Source organism: Trachurus trachurus (genome assembly GCF_905171665.1).
Source record: "Trachurus trachurus genome assembly, chromosome: 2".
In the NCBI taxonomy this organism is placed as follows: domain Eukaryota; kingdom Metazoa; phylum Chordata; class Actinopteri; order Carangiformes; family Carangidae; genus Trachurus; species Trachurus trachurus.
This window is the reverse complement of record NC_139914.1, coordinates 9320907-9347946: the sequence shown is the minus strand read 5'-3', so window position 1 is coordinate 9347946 and position 27040 is coordinate 9320907. Positions and strand designations below refer to the sequence as shown.

Here is a 27040-nt window from a genome sequence, read left to right as displayed (position 1 = left end):
GGAAGCTGATCTCAACATTACATGGTGAGAGTGGCTGTCATACTGTAGGTCGGCAATGCTTTAGATGTAATGTACAAAGTTGGGTATTTAATCAATTATTCTGTATTTTAATGCATAAAAAAGGAAAATTGGAATTCTAAGGTCCCTTCAGTCTATTCGGTCTTTTCAAGCAGAGAAGTGAACGCTACATACGAGCAGGACACCGGCTGTGGAGGATGAGTCTTGGGAGTCTTGAAGCAGAGTGAGTCACTCAGTAAAGAGACACAGGTATGTTTTAGTCCTGATGGATGTTGAAGTGAAGCCTGCTGAGTTCAGGACCCTGGAGGTTTTGCGCTTTTCGGGGGTCATGGGAGGTGGGGGGGTCATGCAGTCTGTCAGAAAATCTCTGACGCTCCGTCTGGTTTTGTTTCTCTGAGGACAGAAGAGAGGAGATGGATGATTCATACAGTCTGACGGGGAACATCCGGACATCATCACAGAGCTAATGGACTGTGGTTCCTACCGCCGGTCTAACTTGGGCCCAGTCGTCTGGTTGCTGTGGGCGTCAGCTGTGTAACGGATTGTCTGGATTTGGGAGGGGGCTTCTGACTGTAGCCTCTCCCCTTCTGTCACCGAGCTCTCCTCCAGTGGAGCCCCGTCGTTGTAGAAGAGCAGGCTGCGGGAACGCACTGCAACACAAACACGCAGCCGTTTATATTCTCACGCTATGTGAAAACGTCCAGCTTTACTGTAAACTGAATATCTTTGGGGACATTTGAGTTCATCATTCTTGACTACCAGCCTAGCGGACTTTTTCTCTCACCACTCACAGGCTGGTTCTTGGCACAACACAGTGGTATTTAACATGACGGCCGCGGTGGAAGTGGTTCAAGGAGGTGAATTTATAGGGAAGTGGAATGCTTTTCATTTCAAGGCTTGCCCTGAACATCACAAACAAACTGGTCATATAGAAGAATGGTTTATTTCTAGACCTACCCTGACTGGTGGTGTAGATGTCCGCTGATGGGAGAGGAGGCGAGGAGGAGGGGGAGGAGGAGGAGGAGGAGGAGGAGGAAGAGGAGGCGGACAAAGGGGGGGTGTGAGTGAGGAAGGAGAGGGGTGAGAGGCAGGGGGAGAAGGAGCCCAACACCAGGACAAAACACACGGCTACCATCTGCACAGAGAGGGGAACAAAACACTCCTGTTATTAAATAGCCTTGATAAAATGAAACCCAATAGATGAACTCAACAAGAAAAACACACAGGAGCTGGACACAGATGTCTCTCTGTCTCTCTGTGTCTGTCTCTGCCTGAAAATGGCGGTGTTAGTGGTTGTGGTGAACGTCTGCTTCAGGGAACCACAGCTGGACAAGAGTGTGTTTCCAGGGTGGTCACCGTGTTTGAATCACTACATAAACACTGAGAAGCTACTTTCTCTTTCTTCGTGCCATTTGTAAAACGTCAATACAGCTTAAAACAGCAACGATAAGATGCTTGATCAGTTATTTACCATGAGGCATGTCCCTGTTTGAGTTGAGGCCATTTTACAGGAACGGGGAACAACCTTCCCTGAAATCAGCGACTGGAGCTTCTGGAGCTGCTGCAGCAGAGACCTGGAGAGAGACCAAACAGAAACATTACAGAGGAATATTAAATAGCTGCTTTGCATTAGACTAATCCTCACTATTAAAGAGCCTGCTGCCTTAGTCGAAGGTAACAGCTGGAGAACCTCTAATACAGGTGTCTTGGAGCACTCAGGGGTAATCCAACACCTCAAGGAAGTTCAACCTGTTAAATTCTTATATTTCAGTATTTCCAGATGGTGAATTTCAGGATTCGAGCCTTTACTTTGCTGGAGTTTGAGTCTGATGACTTGTGCAGGGCCAAGAGAGGAAGAGCAGCCTGAGAGGTTAAACCCAGGGCAGGAAGCACCCCTGTGGATATGCCTCTTAAATGACTGTGTATTATGTCCATACTAGTGTGTGTGCATGCACTCAAACACGTGCAGGATTCTCCGCCCACCACTAAGTACCATATACTCAGAACATGTCAGGCCACAGGAAGAGTTACATTCAGTCCAAAATCAATGTCCCTCCAGAGAATTTTGCTCCTCTGACGTGTTTTTAAAGGATTAAAAAAAACTTAATCCGCCTGATTGGCTGGTATTTTGCCTGTTAGTTAAAACCCTCGGATAAAGTCTAGTGGGATACAGAGGGATCTGGAGAGCAGGGTTCTGATGGTATGAGCTGTCTGGGCCTGTGAGGACACGCTCTGACCACTAAGTGGCGACAGAGAACCGGTTACTGCCAAACACACACACACACATACACACTGATACATACACACAGTCCCCCAGTAAATCAGTGAGTCATGTAATGGGTCAGAAACTAAACTGGTTAACCATTCTCTCACAGATTAAACCAGACAATGAGCGCAGCAGTGACTCAGTTTCTCGGTACATCTTTAATTTTAAATTTCCATGCTGACGCCTCTCACGTGTAAAAAGAGTGGAGCGCTATGCCAGATGCAATAAAAGTACATGGGATGATACTAACCAGCATCAGCCACACAGGTCTTTGATGTAAAAACCACGGTAATTTACTGCTACAGTTATTACTGCTTAAAATATACAGTGCTTACAAAGGGCACGCTGGCTGACAGGGTGAATGGAAGTGTGTGTCAATACTTCTTCTAGGCTAACACTTTGCCTAAATAAGTGCTTATAGTTTAGAGTTGGCCTCATTACAAATGAAACATCTCTAAAAAAGTGCCTGTGTGACTGTCTGCTCAGACTGTGAGGGGAAAAAGGATTTGTGCAAACTGCAAACCCAGTTTAACACTTGAAAAAAAAGGGATTTGAGTAAAAACTATTCTTGCACAGCTAATAAACCAGGAGCACGAACCCAGGTCTGCATGAATCAGACGTGCAAGACAGAAAAAACAGAGCACGGAGAACAAAATGACCACTAATAAGTGCATTTGGAGCATTTTTAGGAACTAGGAGCTTAAATTTAGTTCAGTCGCTTCTGAACCTTTTTTCTTTTTTCTTTTTTTGACCCACACACATATTCTGAACTTTATGTGTGTGAGTGTGCTGACTCATGTTTCCCACGTTGTGCCAAGTCATTGTTCTTCTGTGTGGTGGTTTAACATATTCATCAGAGTGTGAGTGTGTGTGTGTGTGTGTGTGTGTGTGTGTGTGGTGGGGGTTGCCTGCCATGATGAAAGCTCCTGTTAACTTGCTGCTTTAATGACAGACTGACGCTGCCACAGACAGACAGACAGACTTTGTAGAGACAGACCCCCCCAACAACTTAAAGGTCTATCCCGCCACACCCACCCACCCATCTACCAACGCTCCAGGATAATAGCAGATTGGTTTCATATTGTTATAATAACAGAGGAGGCAAATGCAGCAGGGTGAGTCTACACTTTTCTTATGGAGCAGATAATCCCTCCTATAATTTCCTCAGGGTAATTCATTGTATATATATTGTATATATACATATATATATAAACTCCATACAGAGTATAAATTCTAGCATGTATAACCTACAGTAGAGAGCTTTTTGTCCTTTGCAGACCACATGGCTGCAGCTCAGTCAAACGTTGTCTGGCTTGCAGTTGTAATAATGCTTATTCCTCCAAGATAAATGAGAAGCAGCTCCCCGAGCCCCGCTGCAGCCCATCAGTCAACTCTCACATTATCAGGCTGCATTCTTTGCAAACTTGTTGCTGTTTTCAGTGATGATAATCCAAACATCATTACATGAATCCTGGATCTGCGTTAGAAATGTTTGGAGCCAGCGCACACAACGGCTTCAGTCTGTTAAGAGGCGCAGCGCTGATGTGTATGTGTAGAAGCGCTCACCTGTTGGCAGTCTCCAGGTTTTCTACTTTTCTCCACAGGTCGCTGTTTTCTGACGTGTAGTTCTCCACCCTGTTGCACACACACAGGTTTTTGTCAATGGTTGAACACTGCTACACCGATCAGAATCAATAGTTATGTAGAAGGTTTCACAAAATCTGACACAGAGACAGTTAGAAGAGAAGAGCAATAGAAGGGAAGGGATCTAGACAGTATGGATCATTTAAATTCAGGGTTGTGATGTGTTAGAAGCACTTTTAAATGACATTGAAACATCCATTTTATCGAGATAAGAGGTTCCAGCTCTAGACTCTCTTCTCTTCATCCCTCTCCTCTGCCCTGTGTCATCTCTGCTAATCCTACTCATCGCAATTATCAATTCACCGTCGTCCTCACTTGCTCTCTCGTAATCCTCCTTGTTTGTTTTACAGCTCATTCATACACATTCCTTCCAGCGAGTCATCCTGCTGTTTTCCCTCCGAGGGGTCGTCTGGTAATTCTGCCCTCATCTCCGAAAAAGACACATCGATACAAAGAGGATGTGAAGAGGAGGATTTCAGTTTTTTTCCCTTTGTCCGCCTGATTCAGTTAAGAGATGTAGACGCAACTCTCTCTCTCTCTCTTTGCCCTAATGGGATGAATAATGCATTTTGTTTCCACCTGTGGGAACCTCTATGGGTAAAATAATTTATGCAACAACAGCAATGTCGAAACAGCCCCCATATTTCCATCTCTCCTTCTCTGTGCCTGTCAGAGACTCCTTCATCCTGACCCATGTGTTCAGCAGGTTATTGGAGTCCTGCCACAGCAAGAAAAAGCCAGAATAACAAAGGAAAGAAAGTAAAGGAGAAAAGAAGAGAGGTCCTTCTGTTCGCTCTTCTTTAATGAATTAGAGGATGTAGAGACGAGTTGAAATCTGACCCCACGTTAACCTGTCCACTTGCATCTGCTGCTGTGCTGCCCCCAGTCTAATCCCCAGCACAGCTCTTGTGTCTGTTAGTGTTACCACACTAAAAACCTCTAAATACAAAAACGCCCTCTTAACTAAGCTTCAGCTGCCAAGTTCACTTCAGCATTACACAACTCCCCCTTTTCCAGTTGCATTTTTCATCATTTTCTTTGCTACTCACGTACATAAAGAGCACACAATTATGTATAAAAAAGGCCTATGATTAGATTCAACCTCACTGACCAACATGCAGCAAAGACAACACTCTAAAATACATTGTTCGACAGCCCGGAGAAGTGGATGAAAAATTAAATTCATTCATTGCATTGACGTTGCTGTGTAACTGGAATGACGTGGTCCTAATCCAATGAGAAACTGGGTTTAAAGAAAATCCTAGAGCACCAAAAAGTGGTAAATGATGAATACATAACAGCTGGAAATGATTCTATTATTGTCCCAAATCTACTACACTCACACATCAGTTGACATGCTCCTTTGGTACGATGATCATACACATACACATACTGTCACGCTGCGGTAAATACTCACTGGAGCACAAAATATGTATCCATGTGCATCGTCAAATAGTCCCTAATGATAGTCCGCTACCTGCTCTTGTTTGTGCCTATGTTTTATAACCATATAATTGTATTTTTTAAAGGTTTGCACCCTCAGTAAGCTGCAGTGTGCTTGCTGCAGAAAGCCACAGCAGCCGTGGCCTCTGATATATAGCTGTTTGGTAACTTAAACACCATCTGAAGAGACTATAAAGAGGATAAAGTGTTTGGGAGTTGCAAAGTGACAGACAGATACAAAGGTAAACCAAAAAGGAGTGGAGAAGGAATGGAAAAATAAGGGCAAAGATTTTTTTTCTTTTCCAAGCCTTACTTCTTCTCCAGACATTCCACATACTCTTTCTTCTTCCTCCGACTCTCCTGAGCTGAGATCTGGGAAGAAAAAACGGACAAACATTACTTATTTTCTTTCTTTCTTTCTTTTTTTTTTGTCTTTCAGCATCAGGCACCTTGAATAAATCCCTCAGGTGAAGAGCAGTTTCCAGTAAATGTTTGACCTCATGAGACTATTTCTGTTTCAGCATCACCAGCACTTAATTCTGAGTAATGCCCCCCCCCTCTCTCAGTCCAAATCAGTGAATCAGTGAATCTGTGAATAGCTGATGTTTGTGTTCAGTCAGAGGAACTGACTCAGCTGGGGGCGCGCACACAGAATAAAAGGTGCAGTGTGTTTACCTTATTTTTAATCTTCCGCCGCACTCTCTTCAGCGCCTTCTCTTCGCTCTTGGTGAGAGGAAGTTTGTTGGGTACCGGGTAACCCTCGGCAACCAGGGTCCTCTTCTCCTCTTCTGTCAGCATGAGGGGTCCTGAACCCTGCAGTTTCTGCACAGCGAAAACACACGCACTTCAACAACCTCTATTAATCTTCAAATAGGACATGACTGATTCACCAAATCCTCTGCAGGTCCTGTGTGTGATTACCCACGTCAGGGTGCATTCAAACACACTCACTCTTCTCTGAGAAAAGAGATAAATGAGGGAATATACCGAAACCTGATGCGAGCGCAGCATCAGATGTTTGGCTTTTTACTCTTCAGACAGTGCCAGGTGTTTACGACAAAGCTGAAACTCTTTTCTCCCTTCGTTTATGGATGTTAGTGTTAAAAAAACAACAAAAAAAAAACACCAAGAGATGATCCTATTACATCGTGGCACAAGAACAATCCTGTCAGATTCGTGCTGACATTGAGTAGAGCTGTATAAATATTTGTCATCATCACATGAGCACAAATGTGATTCATTTGCTCGGAGAGAAGAGCTGAGTCGGGCCAACGATGGTCAGACACTGAATATTCAGTTTTTGACTGAATTAGTTGTTTTGTCAGTAAATCATTGAACTGATTCAACCCTAAAACTGCGGCTGGTTTATACCACGAACCCCGTGACACAGCATCTAATGCAGTGTTTTTCAACCTTGGCGTCAGTAAAAATAAAAGACTGATACAAATATTTTTTGAACTAATTATTATTCTTTTTAAAATTATGATTAAAAACACCACAGACAACCTTAAACAACTGTATTCTTTACTTTCACTTTCCCAAATAAAAATCAAGTTCAAATAAAATCTGAGCTGGCGCATCTTGATTGACGGGGGTCACCATAAATTTGTGATGTCACAAAAGGTTGGGAACCGCTGCACTAATGACTCTCATAATAATCCCTAAGTGAGAATTATCTTTTTTTTTTTACTCACATGTGGTGCAGTGAGGAGAGGTGAAGAGGAGATGGCTGAGGAAGAGGAGGAGGAGGAGGTGGAGGAAGAGGAGGAAGAGGCTCGACCTCCTGGTCTCTGTTGTGGCTGAGGGGAAGAAGGGGGCAGAGCGAGGTGTGGGGAGGAGGGAGGCAGGGAGCCGTCACTGTCGCCGTGGTTACTGCTGGGAGGGGTGGGCGGGAGCTGGAGAGCATCATCTATAGAAGGGGAGAGTGTTGAATGAGTGAGTCAGTTTCAGACTGTATGAAAGGATGGAGGGGATTGTGGGGATTAGATGCACTTGTGTTTTTGCAGAATTGAATTGTGATGCCACTCTATCATGTGTGTGTGTGTGTGTGTGTTGCATGTACCGCTGGGCAGGCTGAGGTACTGTCCCATCTCTCTGGGTTCGTCTTTTATAGCCACTGGCTTCATGTCGTCGTCTTGACTGCACTCCTGCTGGCAGGACAGACAAACACACAGCGGTGACGCTCATTAAGGTCGCTTCTCGACTCACCGGTGAAGAATCAGCAGCAGCTTCTTATAAACAGCGTTTCATCGCCGCAGGGTGGATGCTCACCGTGTGTTTCCAAGCTGATCCTCTGTGAGGGGGTGGGGGGCTTAAGATGAGAGGCGGGCCCTCCATCGGCTGTGGATCTAACCTTTGGACCACATCAGGTTCCTCCTGTTTCACCAAGATGGCCGACAGGTCCTGACTAAAGCTCCATTCGAACTCTACGGAAAAGAATAAAAGAAAAGAATAAGATGCTTTTGCTTTCTTTTATATATGCAAACATGTGTGCACAAGTCCAGTCAACACCAGTATTCCTCTTCAGGCTTTGCTGTAGGTCTTCCAATGGGAAGTAACGGGTAGATTATAAATCACACTTTCAAAGAGCTTTCCCAAAACATTTGAGCACTTCCTGACCAGCCTGGTTATTACAGACTGCTGGACGACGTCGCTCTGGCAACTGTAGTGCATAATTTGTCTCCTGCGAGTGTGTATCTACCCTGAAATAAAAAGACGGGCTGAACCAGCAGCGACTCGTCCTCAGTATCCCTCCTGAGAAAAGAAACAGTTGCAGTTTTTAAACACTGCAGAAAATATGCATGATCGAGTGACCCGACAATAAGCTCAGAGTACAATTTCAAAGGAGGTGCACCAAAACACAACCAGGGTGGATTTCTAGATGCATGTGGCAGGTACTTCACTGTTTAGTCTACGGTGACCTGCAGAAAGTATTTTTAGGGATATAAGTGCCTCTGCAAAGGCTGCAGAAGAGCTTGTCACTGGCACTCCTGGTGTATCTGGTGTCCCAGTGGGCAGGATGATGAAGAGGCTCTGGTGCTGGTGCCAGCGCCTGGAAGGAGCTGTTGGAGAGATTTCTACTGTTTGTCACTTTTGGTGTGTTTGCTTTCTGGTGCTGTGCCGTGCACCGTACGAGTCAGTAGAAGTCCCACATCTTCAAGTCCCTCATCCAGTGGTGGCCTACAGGATAAGCTCCTGACTGTGGACGCAGAGATCACTGGTTCAAGCCCTGCTGTTGGCACTTTGCTTTTCTCTGGTGGGTTTCCTTTCAATGTGGAACTCAAATACACCAGGAGCCAGGGAAAAAGACAGCTCGGCTGGGTAGTCGAGAGGTTTACACTTGTGGTGTTGGAGTTGAAGGTTGTGGGTTCAAGACCGGCATTGCGGTCATGATGCATTGAAGCTATGGCTAGGTGGAGCCAGGATTATAATACAAAATAAGTATGCTTTTTATATAATTAACATATAGATACATATATATTATTTACTTATATAAATATAATATTACAGATGAATGGATAACAGACGATGAAGTGACAGAGGACAGAGGAAAAGGACAAGACACACGTATGTACATGAACAAAGATGCTCCTGAGACTGGATGACAGCTACATAGTACATTAACTATACAACACTGTTTCAATGATTCTTTGCTATCTGGGAGATGTTTCTCATGGAAGCATCGTCACAATCCTTCAGCAAAAACACATGTGAAGTGCAGAAGATGCATGTTGTCCAAACAAATGGAATAATAAGAAATGATAACGGCTGTAGCCCAATGATCTGGACCAGCTAATAAAAAAATAAAATAAAATATAAGAAGAACAAATGTCCTCGGGAGAAATTCGAGCACACAAATAAAACAACAATTTTTCTCAGTAGCTGCAGCAGCTCTGCCAGCGAGTCTTCTTCTACTTGGCTGTGACGCGACAAGCTTTGCACACCTGGATTGGGGAATTTTCTCCTCCACAGATCCAGATCCTCTCTCAAGCTCAAGCTCAAGCTCAAGCTCAGCAAACATGGCGCTTAAACTAGGGCCAAAGAGTTCAAAATGGGTTTCAACAGAACAAACACTCTTGTTTCTTACAGCCTGCGACTCCTTTAGATGCATCTGTGCACATTTTCACTGAGGAGAGACTTCCATCTTAATAAATTTGCAAAAAAAAAAAATCAAAAACTCTGTTCACCCTGTCATTATGGGATGCTGATTGCATACTGATTAGAGAAAACATGAGCTTTTAGTATAAGGCTGGCTGCAACATAACAAAATATGAAAAAAAAAAGGAATGCTTTCTGAATGCACTATACTTAAGAGCTTATATTAAATTTAGACTTCACTGTCCTGACGACTCTTCCTAAGTTCCCTTCAGTGCGTTGTGAGCAGCCTCGACTCCCACACGGCTCGGTAACCCGCGTGAGAACCTTTTGCAACCACCACTGCATCTTTGTCTGACATTATGGGCTATTATTCTGCTCCAGAAGAAAATCTTGCCACCGGGAAGAATCTCCTCAAGGACATCTCAAAAAACAAGCTCACCGAGTTAGTTGGATATCTGCGCCGAGGAAAGCCTGGGACAGCTGTTTTTCTGTTCATGCCCCAGATTTGGTTGTTTCCAGACTTTACTCGGCACACTATCGAGTTAACTTAATTCCTCTCAGAGAGACAGAATCCAGATGCTGGAGTCAACAGCATTATATAATCCAAAATTAACAGACTAGGTGGCCTTTCTCTGACAGGTCATCTCTGATCTTTCCATCAGGTTTCTCATTAAGTGGATTTAAAAGGAGCGTTCCAGCAATTTTACACATGAAGATGTGGTTCACTGGTGATGGGGGGGTACTACTAAGACCGGTGTATAATACCATGTGAGGACGTTTTAAAACTTTTACAAGTTAAAGGAAATCTTCCAGTTATAAAATAGATGTGCAGAGTTGTGGACAGTTAAAGAGAGTAGAAAGAAAGCTTCATCTACCTCCACCTTTATGGAAAGCTGTAGTCCAGGTGTTTATGTCTGCAGATGGAAGCAATGTGCACGTCTTTTATGCACATCTTTATTTTCAAAATTATCTTGTATTCATTTGTACAATGCAAGTCCATCCAAACAAGGGGAGCTGGATGTTCACTGTGCATGTTTTCAATTAAACTAAGGTAAAGTGATTAGTCACTGCTTCATTAGGCGAACGTCTAACTAATAATCAATATGAGTTTTGTTTTAATTTTCACTTTATTTTCAAAAGTGAGGCCATGACACAGCGTTTTGGTAGCTATGTAGAGGCGGACGGGTGTGTGGTGCGTTACCAAGTCAGCATTTTATCTCTGGAATAAAACACCAGGTCAGATACTTTGATGTTTGTCACACACTCACCTAAAGGGCTCCTGTGGTGTGTGGAAAGAGAGCAGTAGCGGGTTAACAAGACAAGAGCTGCTGTGTGTGTGTGTGTGTGTGTATTGGGAGTGGACGTCATTTTAATCACCTCCTGGTTTCCTAGCAACATTCTGCTGGTAAAATGCTCCGAAGTTTACAACCCATGTGTGTGTGTGATGGGCAGAAGCAGGCGGGCGGGGGGGCGGAGGTGTGTGTGTGTGTGCCGGTCAGAGAGCTGGAAGCTCGACTCGTTATCCTGTCCATCACTCCAGCAGAGATCAGCACAGACAGAATCCATCCTAAAAACAAATCTCTGCGGCTTCTTTCCTCTGGTTTGGACAAAACCTAAAGCCAATAAGTTGCGAGCTCAACACTGTAATCTGTGGAGTCAATATCAGAAATAAACTCTGGCCTCAGGATTGTCAAAAATAACCAGTTTGGCTGCTTACGAGGGAAGTCTTGAGTTGATCTGCAACGCGAGCCAATGGGGATGTTTATTAATATCAGCTGTTCTGCTTCTAATCAAATTCAGACCTTTCATTCACTTCACGGCAAAACGGCCACAACATGAAGAAACTAATCGATAAACTTCATGGTAACCTGCCCATTAACCCGCTGGATAAATATTTTCAGTGCAGACATTTTGGCGTGTCACAGCAAGACAACCACCGGTGTAATTGATAACATTAAAACAACTGCATTCCAGTTTTCCATTTCCATTTAGATGAGCTGGTGTTCATATTGTGCACGCTGACTCACTGTCATGCCTTGCCGCTGACATTTGTTTCACCTGCTCTTTCTCTGCTGCTGATAAGTGGAAATGTCTGCTGTGGAAAAGGTCTGTCAGGACATGCAGAGGAGTCGACATTTTGAACCGATGTTCGCACCAGAGGGAAAATCACAGGGTTGCCAGCCAGTAGATATGAGGGTGGTCTTTAGGTTTTTCTTTAGATATCATATCACAGACCGAAATGCTGGTGAAGAGGAAATTCTGCAGGGAAAGTCTGAATGTTGCAAAAATTATTATGATTTATACAGATTTATACTCTGTGCTACATCAGCAGGGAGCACATGGAGTGGAGTAGCTATATAATGAGCTGGTCTCCAAGCAGTGACTCATTCATTAAACGCTGCATACCACAGTCAGAGTTTGGTACATATACTATCTACCAATCTACATTTATCAACTTTCTGCTGGTTGGTTCAATCCTTGTTTTTTTATAAAAATCTGATAAAAACACAGAGGAAGCTGTAAAGCAGTGTTAGATTTATGGCAGTGTCAGAACACGGAAAGCACAGCTGCATCTAATAAAACACTCGTATGCAGCGACATGTCACCAGTTTCATCAAATTATCATCGACCTCGCTAATTGATGAGAGGATCCAGTTTTGAGCGGATTGGCTGTTTACTGGTTGTGTGTCGGACCCTCGCAGGTCTCTGCTAATGAAGCCGGCCCAGCTGCAAACCTCAGCCTCGTTAAGCCTCCTGCCCTCGTTAAGCCCAGGCCTGATTGGACGTCTCTTTAATGGAAACCAGAAGCTGTTAGCTGCTGTAGCCGATGTAAAGGAGAGCTGCTACTCAGACTCAGTGATCTTTAGACAGTTGGATTAAAAAGGGACTGTTTGGCCTAATTAATGAAACTCATTAAGGTGTGGGTGACAAAAGCCAGGTCCTAACCAAGTCTATTATAGTTTAACATTTTCATTAGTTTTTGTTTTTATTTAGTTTTTCAGTTTCCTTTTTTATTTCAGTTTAGTTTTAGTTAGTTTGAGGAATTTACTAGTTTTCATTTAGTCTTAGTCTTAGTTTTTCAGGTATTAGGAGAAAGCCTCTGTGAGACTCTGAAGATGAACTTCCAAATTTGTGGGATTTTTCCCTTAAGTTGCATCCCATAAATGTTCCCGTCACGTTAAATTCACTCTTATCTACCTCTTCCTTCCTGCAACTCTAAGAAAACTACAACTATAACTGATGTTATCTGCAATTCAGTTTAGTTTTCACTGCTAGTTTTAGTCTTAGAATTAGTTGACTATAATAACCCTGTTCCTATACATGATCAAAAATGATCCCATTATTTTTGAGCCTTGGAATTAAGAGACATTTTTCTAAATAATAAAGCGTAATGTGCTTTCTTCCACATATAGGAAACTAAAAAAAAAAAGAGTAAACCTGATCCTTTCAGTTATGTACTGTTCAATGGGATCTCTGTGGATGCTGTATTAACAGAAAAGTGAAAAGAAAGTCAGCCTTTGTGGGTAAAAAGTTGTAAACACAGGTAAAAAAAACAAACCGGAGGGCTGGTTAATGACCAGAAGCTCCTGGCGGTCGTCGCAGGGAGCTAACAGAGGAGAGGTGGTGACTGCGTTTGATCTCAGTGGGACAGAAACAGTATTAAAACAATAGGTGGAGCTGCGCAGTTGGAGCTGCAGTAAAACACACAGCTTCTCTTTTTAATGCGTAAGAGGCAGCGAGACCACAGACTGAGATAGGCCGGGGAAAAAAAGTGGAGGCAGGACAGCTGAACTTCCTGTGTATCAATAATCGTGTACTGTATATGAATGCATGTAATGAGTGGCATAAAGCACGCAAACCGACAGTGTCAGCACATTTTACTGGGTTTATATAGTATTTTCCATCACTAAAAGTAAGAGCCTCTTGTTTCACTCTGCACCACTAAAGTGCAATATCAATATCAGTATTATTACATGCTCTCATGGTGCTGTAAATTTGTTTCCTCACCATTTAATATTATTGGGATCTACAGTATGCGTCATCTGGCAATGGGTGAACATGTGTTCTATAGTTTGAGTTTATTTTCATGTCCTATCGACTGTTAAAGCAGTATTAAAATGTTATGATCAATAAAATAAACCATTATTATTTTTTCAAGCCAAAAAGAGACTTTAGACTGTAGTGGGTTCCCTCCTGTAATTTAAACACTGCAGCATCAGTGATATTTGAGCTGTGTGGTAAAAAAAAAAAAAAAAAAAAATTGAATCTGATTTGATCTGTGATCAGTTCATAGATCTGAACAGCTGTGAACTTTTTAATTCTGTTTGGAGAAGAAGCTTAAACAGAGGAAGATCCACAGCTTCATCTTCTTTCTGAAAGATCAACAAATACTAACATTTCTCATCATGATAAACTAACTGCTGAGCTCACTACTGTGCTCTCTCACTCCATGTTGAGAGGTTTGTGAGGAGTCACAAAGTGCAACAAGGACGAGGAACTACATGCAGAGCTTCTTCTTGGCTTCTATTAGAGATTAGAGCTGAAAACAAAGGATTTATAGAATTTATTGGAGAATCTAGCCAAGACCTCCTGCTATTAGACCTTTCAGTATGTGCTTTTGTGTTAATATGCTGCATATTGCCTATCAACTGGACTAAATTATCTTCTCCAAACACTGTATAAACGGCACCATGCAACTACAGAACGATATGTCAAAGTCCATCCTTCCAGTGATTCGTTATTTTTCATTAGTACAGCTGCAACGGTCTCAGTCAAAATACTTAAGATGCCAAAATGGCAGCGAACGGCTCGGCTGTGGCACCAAACATTCCTTCGAGATTAAACAAAGCTGAGAAAAAAACAGTCATCATGAAAAAAAAAAAGCCTTTTTCAGAGATTAAGATATAATTTACAGCTTTTCTGCAGAGTAAACAATCACCTACGAACTGTCTGAACAATGTTTGATTTCCATTGTAGACAGAACGTCCAGCATGAATGAGTCAGACAATGAGATCAAATTTTGGATTTAAGATCCCATAATCCCCCCTTTTTTTTAAACTATTATTTATTTGTTCTTTGCTTCAAATTCAGACACACGGAGGCATAACTCGAGCCCAAAACCTGTGAGCCGTGAGGAATATAATGGTCCATTTGTGCAGCTGATATACAGTAAGGTAGAGATGTAAAACAGTTGGAATGAAAGTGCCAGAAAGTTTATGCTGAGGATTTATGGAGCAGATGCAGGTTATGAAATGCATTTTGGATAAAGTTCAGTGATAAATAGGCTGGAATAGATTCAAATGCAAATGATACAGTATGTGTGTGTGTGTGTGTGTGTGTGTGTGTGTGCTCCATATGTGAGTTTGACCTGAGTACACAACTAAAGATGGAAACACAAAACCACCATCATTTATTTATCAAAAATAGTTTGAAATAAAATCTGGTTAAATGTTTTGTTTTATTAAGTAATATGTCATTCTAATGTCATTTTAATTTACATAACGTTCTGCTTCCTTTGGTATCATTTGGAATTTACTTTCTAACCAAAGGATGCATGATTAGAGTGGCTCTAACTCTATCTGACATTGATTTACAACCTGGATTTTATTCTCTGCTGAAGCTAATTATTATCTGCAGAAATATTCCACTTCTCATTGCTGAGCTGAACACACGCACGCACTGGCAACGCATGCATCAAACTGTTGTTTTTTTTATTCTCTTATGTAAAATTAGACCCTTTTTGCCCAATGTGCGGTTTTGGCAGTTCGTATAATCTGATATTCATACCAATAAAGTGGGATTTAATTGGATTAAGGGAGACAGCGAAAGATTAAAAAAAAGAAGAGTCAGATACAGAGAGGAAGAGAGTGAAAGATAACCTGACAGAAGAGAGAGAGAGAGAGAGAAAGAGAGAGAGTTTCCGCTGGCTTCGGCTAAAGCTGCAGACTCAAAACCATATGCTTGTCATAGTGTTGTGCAAGTGTGTGCACGTGTGTGTGTGTGAGAGCACTGTGCGTGTGTGTGTTAGGTGGGCAGGGCTTAGCTGGAGGAAAACTGCTCAGACTGGGCTCATGCTGTGAGCAGCAGGATCCCCGGGACAAACGGAGAGAGAAGACGGCAGGCAGACAGACAGACAGACAGAGTGAGACAGTCAGGTACAGACAGAGGAAGAGGAGAAGACAGCAGGGGATGATGGCGAAGATGAGTCAGAGAGAGAGAGAGAGAGACGGACAGAGCAGCGTTTGAAATACACAGTGTTTTCATATTGCCCTGCCCCTTCATGCAATATAATAGACAACACATTAAACCAATCATCACCCACCCATATTATACGAGAGACGGTGGATCCGGCCAATCAGAGGCGTGTACAGTTTGACAGACAAGCACGCACAGACAGGGTCAGGCTGATGTTCACCAGGGTGATAAAGAACCAGACTAAACATCAGCTGCAGCTTTTTTCCAAGAAGCATAAACTGTTACAGCTAAAGGAGAAAATACGAAAAAAACAAAACATCAATTGACCTACCAGACTCTTGGTCCATTTTGATTGACAGGGCCGGGCTCTGGGGGGCAGAGTCTTCGCTTAAAGAGTAGCTGTGTTCTGCTTGAATATCTGAGGGATTCAAAAGCTTTTATCAGACAGGGAATAGATTCAATACTCCAGCAGTTTTGTGATGCTGCGATAAACCATGTCGTGTCTGCACGGACACACAATGATGGGACTCTCCTTATGATGATAATCAGTAATACATTTGTTGCAGTGCTTTTAAAAAGACATGCATTTATGCATAGGCTATTTAACCTTGAGCTACATTTATCTGAAGGATAAATCCGACTTAAATGTAAATATTAAAAGGTCCAACGTGGTGAGAGTGACTTTTAAATCAAATTGACCTGTGGTTTTTTTGGCATTTATGAATCTATAGATTTAACATCTTCCAAAACATGTCCGTCCAAAATGTTTTTACTGCTTCCAATGATGACAGACATCGCACCGTGGCGGTCTTGGCTACTCCAGTGATCTGGATGAGCATGACAAGTGGTGCTACATCCTTGTGACAGCTCCAACAGACCGAGAGACTTACTGACATCAACTCTGAGCAGGGACACCAGGATCTATTCATGCAGCTCCGAGAGGATACTTTGCAAGCGAGTGCCTTAGTCGGTAGTAGCCGAGCCTGAACTAACCTCCTCTTCACGGAGCCAGCACCTGCTAGGTGAGGGATAGAGGTCCAGTGTATTTCCTGCTGGTTAATAGGCAGCAGTTTTGGAAGTTTCGGACTTTGGCAATAGAAACTGGCTCTCGGATCTAGGAATTTGACTCTTGGGAAGGCTGAGGCAGTTTGATTTCAGTGGTTGACATCTTGATACAGTTGGTCTGCGTGCAGAGTGTTGGCTTTCGAATTAAACCAAATAATGGGACTGGGGTCTTTTCTACCCAGACTTTGGCGAAGCAGTGGAACAACTGGCTGCGGCGTCGTTGGAGGTTAGTCAAGGAAACAAGAGGGTCATCTACATGTGACTATGAGCGGAGCAGAAGAAAACTTGGACCTAAATGCATCTCAAAACGAACAACTTCAAGACAGTGGTTGGCCAATGGAAAGGGTTCCACCAACCAACTTTTTTTTTTTTTTACCTGCTGTAAGATTTTAATAATGGAAAAAATTAGGAAGGAAGGAAAAACCCACTGCGATCCAACCCCCGAACCCCTTCAGTACAAATCTTACAAGAGTACGCCGCTTCTTATACTGTTGAACAACGCATGTATGTTCTTGTGATTAAGATTAATCAAGATGTATTTGTCATTGTGCATTTACAACAAACTATTGTTGGAGCAAAACCAACAATAGTTGATGACAGTTTCTCAGAATAAAAAAAAGAAGAGGAGCTGACCTGGGCTGCTGTCTATGTCCATGTGTAAAAGTGAAGGTCTGTCTGCCAGCAGGGGCCGCTCTAATAGATGGTCGTCGAAGAAACTGTTGAATAATTCACTGCTGAAGTCGTCCATCTGGTCACCTGAGAAAGGCTGCAACACACGAAGACACATGGAGACAAGAAATAGTTATTTAATGCAGCAAAAAGACTGATTTTAAAACATTCAAACAGTATTTATTGACAACCTACTGTGGTTGATCTTGGAGTGTCATGGTGCTAAAGCCTGTAGATATATTCCCATCAGCTGTTCTTTGATAGTAGCCTAATGCTTATATGCATGTTAAAGGGATAGTTCAACACTTTGGCAAATTGGCCCATTGCCATAATCCCTATAGTTTTAGCAGTAGGTTTGTTACCTTTAATTGTCGGTGCAAGCTGTTTTTAGAACGGTGGAGCAGAGCTGCTCAGAGCTACGCTACGGAGGCTCATGCGATTTCTTGGTTTCCCTCATCAAACTCATTAAATACACAATCCAACAACTCCAAAACACTCTGGTGGACAAATTGTGACCTGCACATTCACCACGCTATGAGATAATAACAGAACATTATGAGACCGAGTTGTTTTAGAGGTAAATTCATGCAAAACCGCTGGTGCGCATCGGCATTTACCTCGAAAACAACTCAGGCTCGTAATGTTCTGTTAGAAATCCCATTAGCCTCTGTAGCGTAGCTCTGAGCAGCTCGCCGCTCTGCTCCATCGTTCTAAAAATACCTTGCACCGGCAATTAAAGGTAACGAACCTACTGCTAAAACTATAGGGATTATGGCAATGGGCCCATTTGCCAAAATGTTGAACTATCCCTTTAATAGTTTGCATTCGTGGGTGTAACAGCCTGCAGAAATGAGATTTCTGCAACTGTCAGAAAATAACTACATTACACACCACTTATAATAATTTTTTATGACTGACCAACCTGACACATATTTTTCTCAAACAATCAACTGGTTGTTATGTTCAGAAAGTGAAGTGTGAGACAACCAAGACAGTCTGGACGGTGCTGATGGCACAGAGAGGCAGCGAGTGGGAAACAGCATTGATAGATTCATCCTCAGTCTGGATGAATGAGTCACCGAGCAGAGAGACGTTGTTCTGGAAGCCTGGGACAACATGGTGCTCTGATTTCACTGGTTTACACGCACACAAACACACACACACACACATACACACACAATATGAGTCACCCTGCTCTTGAGCAAACATGCACAAAGCAGAATAAAAGCATACACACACACACAGATGGATTGTTTGGAACCCATTACTACACAAGTCAACTGTGAAGGCTCCTCACACAGACACGGTGACAGATATAGCTCTGATTTGATTAACGACAAATACGAAAATTGATTTACATGTTTTATTTCTGAAAATTAGCTCCAGCTCTGCCAGTGTGTCACAGCAGATTAAATCAGTCCAGTAGCAACAATGAAGATAGATCTGGGATAATAAACACAGATCCAACTTCAATAGTTTTTTAATATCAACAATGGATCACATGTGTATGTTAAAGGGGTCACTTGTGGTGATGAACTCATCTGACTCTCTTCAGCTCCTCCCAGCTCCATGAAACATATTCCCCTGTTCCTGTGCATTGTTCTGGGTTTTCCATCAAACAGCAGGTAGCTCTGGTAAACCCCCTGCATGATGCTGTACCTCCCTCGCACCGGTGCTTATTTAAGAGAGCCAATGCTCGTAAAACATGTTGTGTATGCTTTTATTTTGAAGGATTGGATTTGTTAAAAGTGCGTGTTTGGCTTTTATTCTCTTGTACATGTGCACATCAAAACTAATAGCGTCTATCACTGCAGAAGAGAGGCATTGAGATGAACTCAAAGCCAGGACTGTATGCACAGCAGGAGTATGGGAATCGCTCACCTTGACACATGCATTTTCCCAGAGCATGTGTGTGTGTGTGACTGTGCTCTGGGAGGTCAAGTGTGTCTGGAGTTAGTCTGGGACACATGCAGCTGTCTGATAAAAAAAAAAAACACGTGGAGCGAAGCACAAACACACACAGAAGGTAGGAATACAGAGGCTGGGTGAAACAACAGGAGAACATGACCCACGAGGAGCTGCTGATGTTTTGAAACTGGACTGGGAGATGATGTGAGATTTGAAGTATGTGTATGTTTTGTGAGTATGTGTTTTGCAAGAAAATGCTCTTTTTTTTAACTTAATTCACAGCTGCACATTATCTTGACTTATAATCAAGAGATGTGTAATAAAGCAGTAAGATAAAATAATAATAAATAGAACATAGGATCAATTACACAGATTTAAAGTGAGAAAAAGACAAGAAAAATAAAGGGAACAAAAAGCCATCTGCTCAATAAAGGTGTGTGCATGCGCTCACTGATTCTGCACAAACAAACACTCACTCATTCACAAACAAGTGCACACACACACAGGAACAGAGATTCAGACAAGAGCAGCCTTGTCCTCCTGCTGCGCTACCCATTCGAAACAATATCCCTTGAAACAACCGTGACACTGGCCCTTTAACTCCATTGGCTCTATTAGGGAATATAGGTCACATTTAAACTGTGCTGCTTAAAAATAAACAGTGAAAAGTTTCCTAGATGGAGAAATGTGGCTGAAATTACTATAATGACGGGACGGGAGAGGTGCAGGGAGAGAAAACTCCATAGTTGAAACATTTCTAAACTTAGCTGTATTAGTCCAACAGTAGTAGTGTTTATGTTGCGCTCTACTGACATTTCACTATATAGAAGTTACCTCTTGTACTTCTAGTAGTAATATTCAGCTGGAGCCAGCACCTGGGGCCAGTGGTGCAGCTCCCACCTCCTCCCATAACAACCCTAATCTTTTCCTTATCCATCACCTGGCACCACCTGGATGGATGTGTGCATGGCACTGTTTGTTTTTTCTAACCCCAGACAGACATGTTGGGCTAATCGGCCTCAAAAACCTCCTCCTCCTCTCACTTTGCCATTTCCCTCCCTCACTCCCTTCTTTTAGTTCATTAACCAAAAGAGAAATCTAATAGTTCAACATTTCCCCTGATTGCCGATTGATCCGTATGCTTCAAAGCCCGACGGCACAAAACCTGGCCGTGGATTAAAGGGCAAATTGATGAATGAGGGAGTGTGTTGTGCTGTCATCACACAGTCAAGAGAAATTATTCGATTGCCAGAAGCTCTGTGTACCATGTACAACAGAGGAATACACATGCAGCAGAAGCTGTTGTTGTTGTTGGGACACAAAGCTTAATGATGGCGGTGCTGAGGCAGCTGCAGTCGGGGGGTCTGGACCTTTCATTACCTGAAACACTCCCCGTTTCTGCTGGGAAAAGAATCCCATTAGGGAGTGTTAGAAAGCAGTTGACACTTTTTATAGTTTATTTCAGTGCTGGGGTGTTATTAGGAGGGGATGGGGCTGAGAAGTCAACCACACGGGGAAAGAGCCTGCATGAGAAGACAGACACAAGGAGTAATTATAAATGCAGAGAGAGGCTCTGCTGCGTCTGTAATTAACAGTGTTGAGTCTCAACACACCTCTCTCCTCTCCTGTCATTTGGATGCCACAGGTGAAACAGACAGAGAACGACCAAATGATTCATTTTGGTGTTATTTTTTAAACGTCGGCTTAAATGCGGCGGCTGTTTGGTAAAGAGGAGCCACCTGCTGCACCCTCACAACCGTACAGCACGATGAACCACATGCTCCCAGCGCGCAGATGAAGGAAAGCAGAGCGATGAACTGGACCGCTGAGAGCCAGGCCAAAAAGGCTTGTGTCATTATGGCATGAAAATTTCAGTGGAAACCATCGTAAAACTCCTCAGAACAACATGTAAGGGCCAAAGGGGGATACACTGAAAAGAAAATGTTCTCTACAAGGTTAAAATCCGGCCCTCCAAGCTGCTGTCATTTGGAAATAATCAGCTCGGCTCCTTCTGGATGTCCTTAAATCCTGGTTTCTGATTCTTATATTACTATTCAAGTGGGACAAAGAAACCAAATTAAAGCACAAGCTACTATTATTCTCTGCAGATCGAAGCAATTAAGGACAAATGATTAGGTATTGTGTGATTCCTGTTTGGTGAAATAAAGTAAGTAGGACTCGAGACTAAAAATGCTGCAGGAAACGGTCTGTAATGTAAGACACACTTTTCTCTCTGCAGCACTACCGTTGCAGCCATGATTGCCTTCGCTCTATTTGTTCTATTATCATAAACACGGCACACTACATCTGTCTGTTTCTCAATGGATTTTCTTGATTCCATGTCATTCAATCCAAGCTGCAATGGAGCAGACACCCAGAGATTAATTTGATAAGTTGCAATAGCAGCACTTCTACCTTTTTTCTATAAAAATCCACTGGTTTCAGCTTTTAAAATGCGATAGTTTGAGGCTTCTCTTCATCACACATGACAGGGAGGGAACTGAATATCTTTGGGTTTTGGACTGTTGGTTGCAATTTGACAATGGTGATTTGTGGCTCTGGGAAATTGCCACATGCATGCACATGCATTTTTTGTTTTTATATCATTTCTAATAAAGGAAATACCTCCATCTGAAATGTTATATAAAATTGCAAATTGATCACAGCTAATCTAAAGCCATTTGGATAACGCTTTCAATCTACAACAACAACAAAAAGTCTCACACAGTTGAGATGATCTCTCTGCATTAAGTTTCTCAGTGGTTTTAAATAAGATTTGTTGCATAACACATGAGATTTTTTTTTTTTTTTTGCAGTGTGTAATGCGACCAGAGAGCATCATGTCATTATCTTATAACGCTGCCTGCCACAGATAAGAAAATGTCAATGTTCTCGCCTGTGTTTGGCTTCATGTGGTGATGTGCAGCTGTGTTTGGCTTCACATGAGCTGCACTTAAGAGTGAGAGAGGAGGGAGATGGTTACTGTGTCTGTCAGCGTGTGTGTGCGTGTGTGTGTGTATGTGTGTGTGTGTTGAGACAGACGTGAACCGAGCTGTAGTTCTCAGTAAAACAGCAGAAGTATTTTTCCTTCTCACACTCACACTGCTGCATGCCTGCTCACATTCCTTCTGAGAGCTCAGCGGCCAATCGGCAACGGGCATGCAAATTAGATGGGTGTGTCTTTTTAAAGCTGGAGTACAGGGTCTGAACGGAGAATAGAATAGAAAAGAATAGAAGTGAATAGAATAGAAAAGAACAGAATAGAAAAGAAGCAAACATACAGTATGATGCGTGTGTCGGTGGAAAACTTCCTTCCTGCTCTGTCCTCACCTGAACTCACTATTACATGACTTCACATATGTCTGTATCCATCTATTGATGAGACCAAATCTGAACAATATGATGATTTACAGCGATTTGATCAGTTATTGATTGATTCAAGCAGAGAGGTCAAACTTCCTCTGGTTGCAGCTTGGTCAGTTGCTGTTTTTCTGTGTCATATATGACTATTTTTAGATGCAAGAGATGGTTGGTCAGGGTGTTTTCAGACACCACCAATGGACACATAAGTGATTATTGAGAAAATACTGGGGGATAATCAATGGCTGAAGCCTCAGTTTGAACATGCACTGTGTCCGATCTTTCCTCATTCGTGTTGCATTTTGTACTCAACATGTTTTTAAAAAACTGGCCCCGCGGCGCAGAGTTAATAAAATGTTAAAATGTGCACGGTGGTTACCATGGTTACAATGGCTTCTGGCCCCGCATGAATTTACGCTCCATAAATCCCACTCCCTGGGCCTCAAGCATCATCACACAGTCTGAAAAGTCTCAGAGTCACACTTCTCCTCAACTTTTAAAACGTTCTTGCCGAGGGAGGCGGTTCAGCATGATCAGGAGAATTCATCTCCTTGATCAAGAGATAGAAAGAATTGACTATTTGACTCATTACAATGACAAATCCAAACTTTTAAAGATTCTCCACTGGGAGGGATTTGCAGTTTTATTGAGATTGTGTGCTAATAAATGTTCTGGCTGGACAAAACAATGGATTTTGAAGACGTCACCTCGGTCTCTGAGGAGCTGCGGTGGCCGTTTTTCACTATTATCTCACTGTTTATAAACCAAATGACCTATCTATTCAATAATGAAGATAACTGTTGCGGCAGGGCCGACTTTAATTTCCTCCAGGATTCAGGAGACCTACATGTAAAGCAGATGATGTTGTCAACGCATACTCCATGCTGGATGCACATGACGCATCAATGCAAATGCATCACAAAAGCAGTCGCCTCCGATTAACCTTGAATCATTTGTACAATTCAAACAGTAGCCAAAGCACATCCGTCAATGACTGTTAAGGGATTCAGACTCCTAATTCCTGATCCAAACTAATTCTTCCTCTGGAAAATAATAAGCATAATACGACTTAATTCACTTTATCTTCTTCCATCTACACTGTAATCCTCACACAGCATCCTGAAGGAGATAGATAACACTGTGTGTGAGAGTCCCAATGCAAACACTTCATTAAAAACCCATGAGCTGACATCTCTCTGTGTTCACTGCATCCTCTATATTTCATTAAACTTGAATAAACTAAACCATGCTCTCCACTCATCTGTTCACACTTTCTCTTTTCTTCTCCTCCACCGACAATGAAGCTGCTCGAAACAATATTTTCATACGACAACGGATGAAATGTGAAAGATGTTGTTCATGGTGATGAGCCAACAGACTCCTGCAGGTCCTGCAAAACAAAGAGCTCCTTCTTAACTTAACTGTTCTGGTTCAGTTTCATTGCAAATGACTGCATGTTATCAGTAAATGCTGCACGACAACTGAAAGAAATAAAGCTCAAGATAAGTCCTCATGTTGCTGCTGAGGTGTAAATTGCTGATAAAGTTCATTGTACGTGCATGTTTGACTTATGATAACATGTCAGTGTTTCCTTTATAGGCATGCATTAATGCAGATTTAAACAGAGTGTAAAGTGAAATTGAAAATATATGTGGCTTTAATTTCCATCGTTCACACAACTGCAATGAAGAAGCTGAGGACAGAGTTAGAGAGGAATAAGCATAACATGAAATAGCTTTGATACTATTGGTGACATCCACAAGTGTCTGATGCTGTGGTTCACCACCTGACAGCAGATTATAGATCAAAGTTTTTGGTCCATTTGGTCTCATCAGCCGTCTTTTCCCATGTCCTCAGTGGTACAGCCCAGCCTAGTGGCTTCACAGCCGAGTGGACGACTTTATTTAGAACAGAGACAGAGGGGTACAAACCACAAGCAGACTGCTGGGCTGACTCACCGACTAGAATAGAGAGAAAAGTTCAAAAAAGAAAAGAGAAAAAACGAGACAGAATGGAAAAGGAGACAGCGAGGGGAAGAATAGAATAGGAAATAAAGACAGAGGATTTCCTGCTAGCACTGTCACTGATGCTGTGATATTCATCAAACTCTCAGTGTGCAGCAATGAAGCTGTTTCTTAGTCTGTGCACACTGTTTTTTTGTTTCTTTTTTCAAATTAAGAGTGCAAAGATGGGTGAAGTGAGGGCACAGCAGTATTTTTGGCATTTTGTGGCCGGCGGTGCCCAGCTCACCCGCTGCTCTCTGGGAAATTGAGTGAAATGGAGACGTACTGCAGTTGTTATTATTATTATCAAAGGTCGACCAGCAAAGTGACGCTTGTATTGAAATCAAAAGCGGCAATGTCTCAGGTGCAGAGATAAGGGGGGGATGCGCGCAGCTGATGCCCCCTGTTGTTTTCGGAGGATGCTGGTGGGAGCAGGTGGTTTTTGAGATTTAATTGTCGTCTTGACTTTTCACAGGCTTGAAATGAGTGTGTCTTCTGCCTCTGTAAAGTGTCACCCCAGGACATTTTTACTGCTGAGTTATGAGCACATGAGAAGGGTGCATGTGTGTGTGTGTTATCCTGCAGTAGCATGGTGGAGCTATAGTGAAGCAGGATTTGATTGGACTATAGGTGCTACTACACAACTACAATATGACATGGATAAGATCTCATCTGATTTCACTATTATTTGTTGTTCTGCTTTAAAATGTCTAAAATGATTCATCCAAAATCGAAGCAGTTGTTAAACTCATCTCTCTTTGTGGACTTACCAATTCACTGACTAATCATAAGGCTATAATATTATACAAGATTGAAAGTTGAGTTTGGGTAAATAAGAGTTTCATTTCATTATTGAGGAAGTGAATGAAGAAATACGCCTTCATCCTAATTAAAGTTTGATTATGAAACTTACTTGACAAGTTAATTGGAAGTAATGAAGAACCAATAGCTAGAAGTGATGTAGCCTATTTACAGCACACTGGCTGCACAGTAGCAACAGATAGACACACATTAATAATCAGGTGTGCTGCTGAGGACTGCAACACCTGTCAGCTCACACACACACACACACACACACACACACACACACACACACACACGTTAACCAGTAACTCGTCTGAAAGTGTTCCCAGTCTCACATATTGGTTTACACAACTAAACACACACACTCAGATACTCAGTTGTGTGTGAGCCCCGGATGTCAGTCAGGATCTTAATAGCTGCACCGCCCTCCCGAGGTCCGGCTCCGGGCGGAACAGGCAGGAAAGGTGCGTTTGAATTACGGCAGCAGTTACTTATATTAATATAATACGCACATCTGTGCAGCTGCAGCACGTTAAAAGCCATTGGTTATGTAAAGAGAGGGTTGAAATAAGGTCAAGCTACCAACAGAGGAGTTAGGTGAGTGAATGCAAGAGTTAACATGAAGACTCACCACATTAGTGAGGAAATCTCCGTCGCTGAGTTCCTCCAGGTCCAACAGGTTGGTGCATCCAGACGGGTAGAGTTTCTCCGCTGTCAAACTGTCTAAGATAGACTCCATCATGGCTGTGTGTGAATGTGTGGCTCACTTGACTGAAATGAACCGGCGCTGAACGCAAATATTTGAAAAAATTAAACTCAACTCATTAAAGAAGAAGACGCAGCTTGTTTCTTGACGAGCTGCGTTACGTTACGTTGCGTTGCGTTTACTGTCCTGCCCGTTATTTACACCGTGTCCAGCTGTCTCTGTCTCTTTTTTCCTTGTCACTGACAAAACTTGTAGAAATGTCGAAAAATTCACATCCTGCTGTTTTTTCTTCTGCTGCTGCTGCTGCTGCGTCGGCGGCGACGGAGACGCTGCTGTCCATCCAGCTGTGAGCGCGAGGCTGACTCTCCTCCCCTCGCGTGCGCTGTCTCACCCACACGACCATGAATATTCACTGAAACCCCGCCCCGTGGCGTCAAATAACGAGAACGGGCTTGGCCTTAATTACCCTGATTAGCATAATTAAGGGTAATTAAGTATAATTGAGGTACTTGAGTTCATTTCAGTAGCAGAGGAAGTATCTTTACTAATGTCTTTTCTTTCTTTCTTTCTTTTTATTTATTTATTCCAACCAAGGTAATTTCAAAATTTGACAATATCATCACAACATTTCGTCACAAGACAAGTAGCCTATAATGAAACAAAAAACAGCATTATAAGAATCATTGGCTACATTTATCTTAATTTCTGATTGCTATTTCCTTAAGCATTTTCTTGGCTTGGAATACATTAGTAGCCTACAAGTCTTCAATTCATTACTTTGTCAATTTGTCGGCTACTTCCTTATTACCTATAGGCTATTATATCATTATAAGTAATATAACTCAATTAAGATATTACTGC

General features: G+C 42.5%; 1 protein-coding gene across 1 annotated transcript; it reads right to left on the bottom strand.

Moving 5' to 3' along the window:
* Positions 1-264: 264 nt before the first annotated feature.
* creb3l1 (cAMP responsive element binding protein 3-like 1) lies at positions 265-26441 on the bottom strand. The gene is made up of 13 exons (XM_083989983.1): positions 26105-26441; positions 17363-17495; positions 15996-16082; positions 7643-7797; positions 7434-7518; positions 7066-7280; positions 6047-6193; positions 5685-5743; positions 3851-3919; positions 1490-1592; positions 976-1153; positions 503-668; positions 265-411 (listed from the first exon to the last, which is right to left on the bottom strand). The coding sequence occupies exons 1-13, from the start codon at positions 26213-26215 to the stop codon at positions 375-377; spliced, it is 1545 nt and encodes a 514-aa protein (XP_083846109.1). The 5' UTR covers positions 26216-26441; the 3' UTR covers positions 265-374.
* Positions 26442-27040: the final 599 nt, after the last annotated feature.

What these genes read in the sequence shown, in the direction of transcription:
- creb3l1 (XM_083989983.1), bottom strand. Translation starts at nt 26,215, where the DNA reads ATGATGGAGTCTATCTTAGACAGTTTGACAGCGGAGAAACTCTACCCG. An exon ending in GGCGGAAGATTAAAAATAAG is followed by an intron (nt 5,744 to 6,046) that starts GTAAACACACTG and finishes TTTTCTTCCCAG; the next exon opens with ATCTCAGCTCAGGAGAGTCG. An exon ending in AAACAGGGACATGCCTCATG is followed by an intron (nt 1,154 to 1,489) that starts GTAAATAACTGA and finishes CTCTCTGTGCAG; the next exon opens with ATGGTAGCCGTGTGTTTTGT.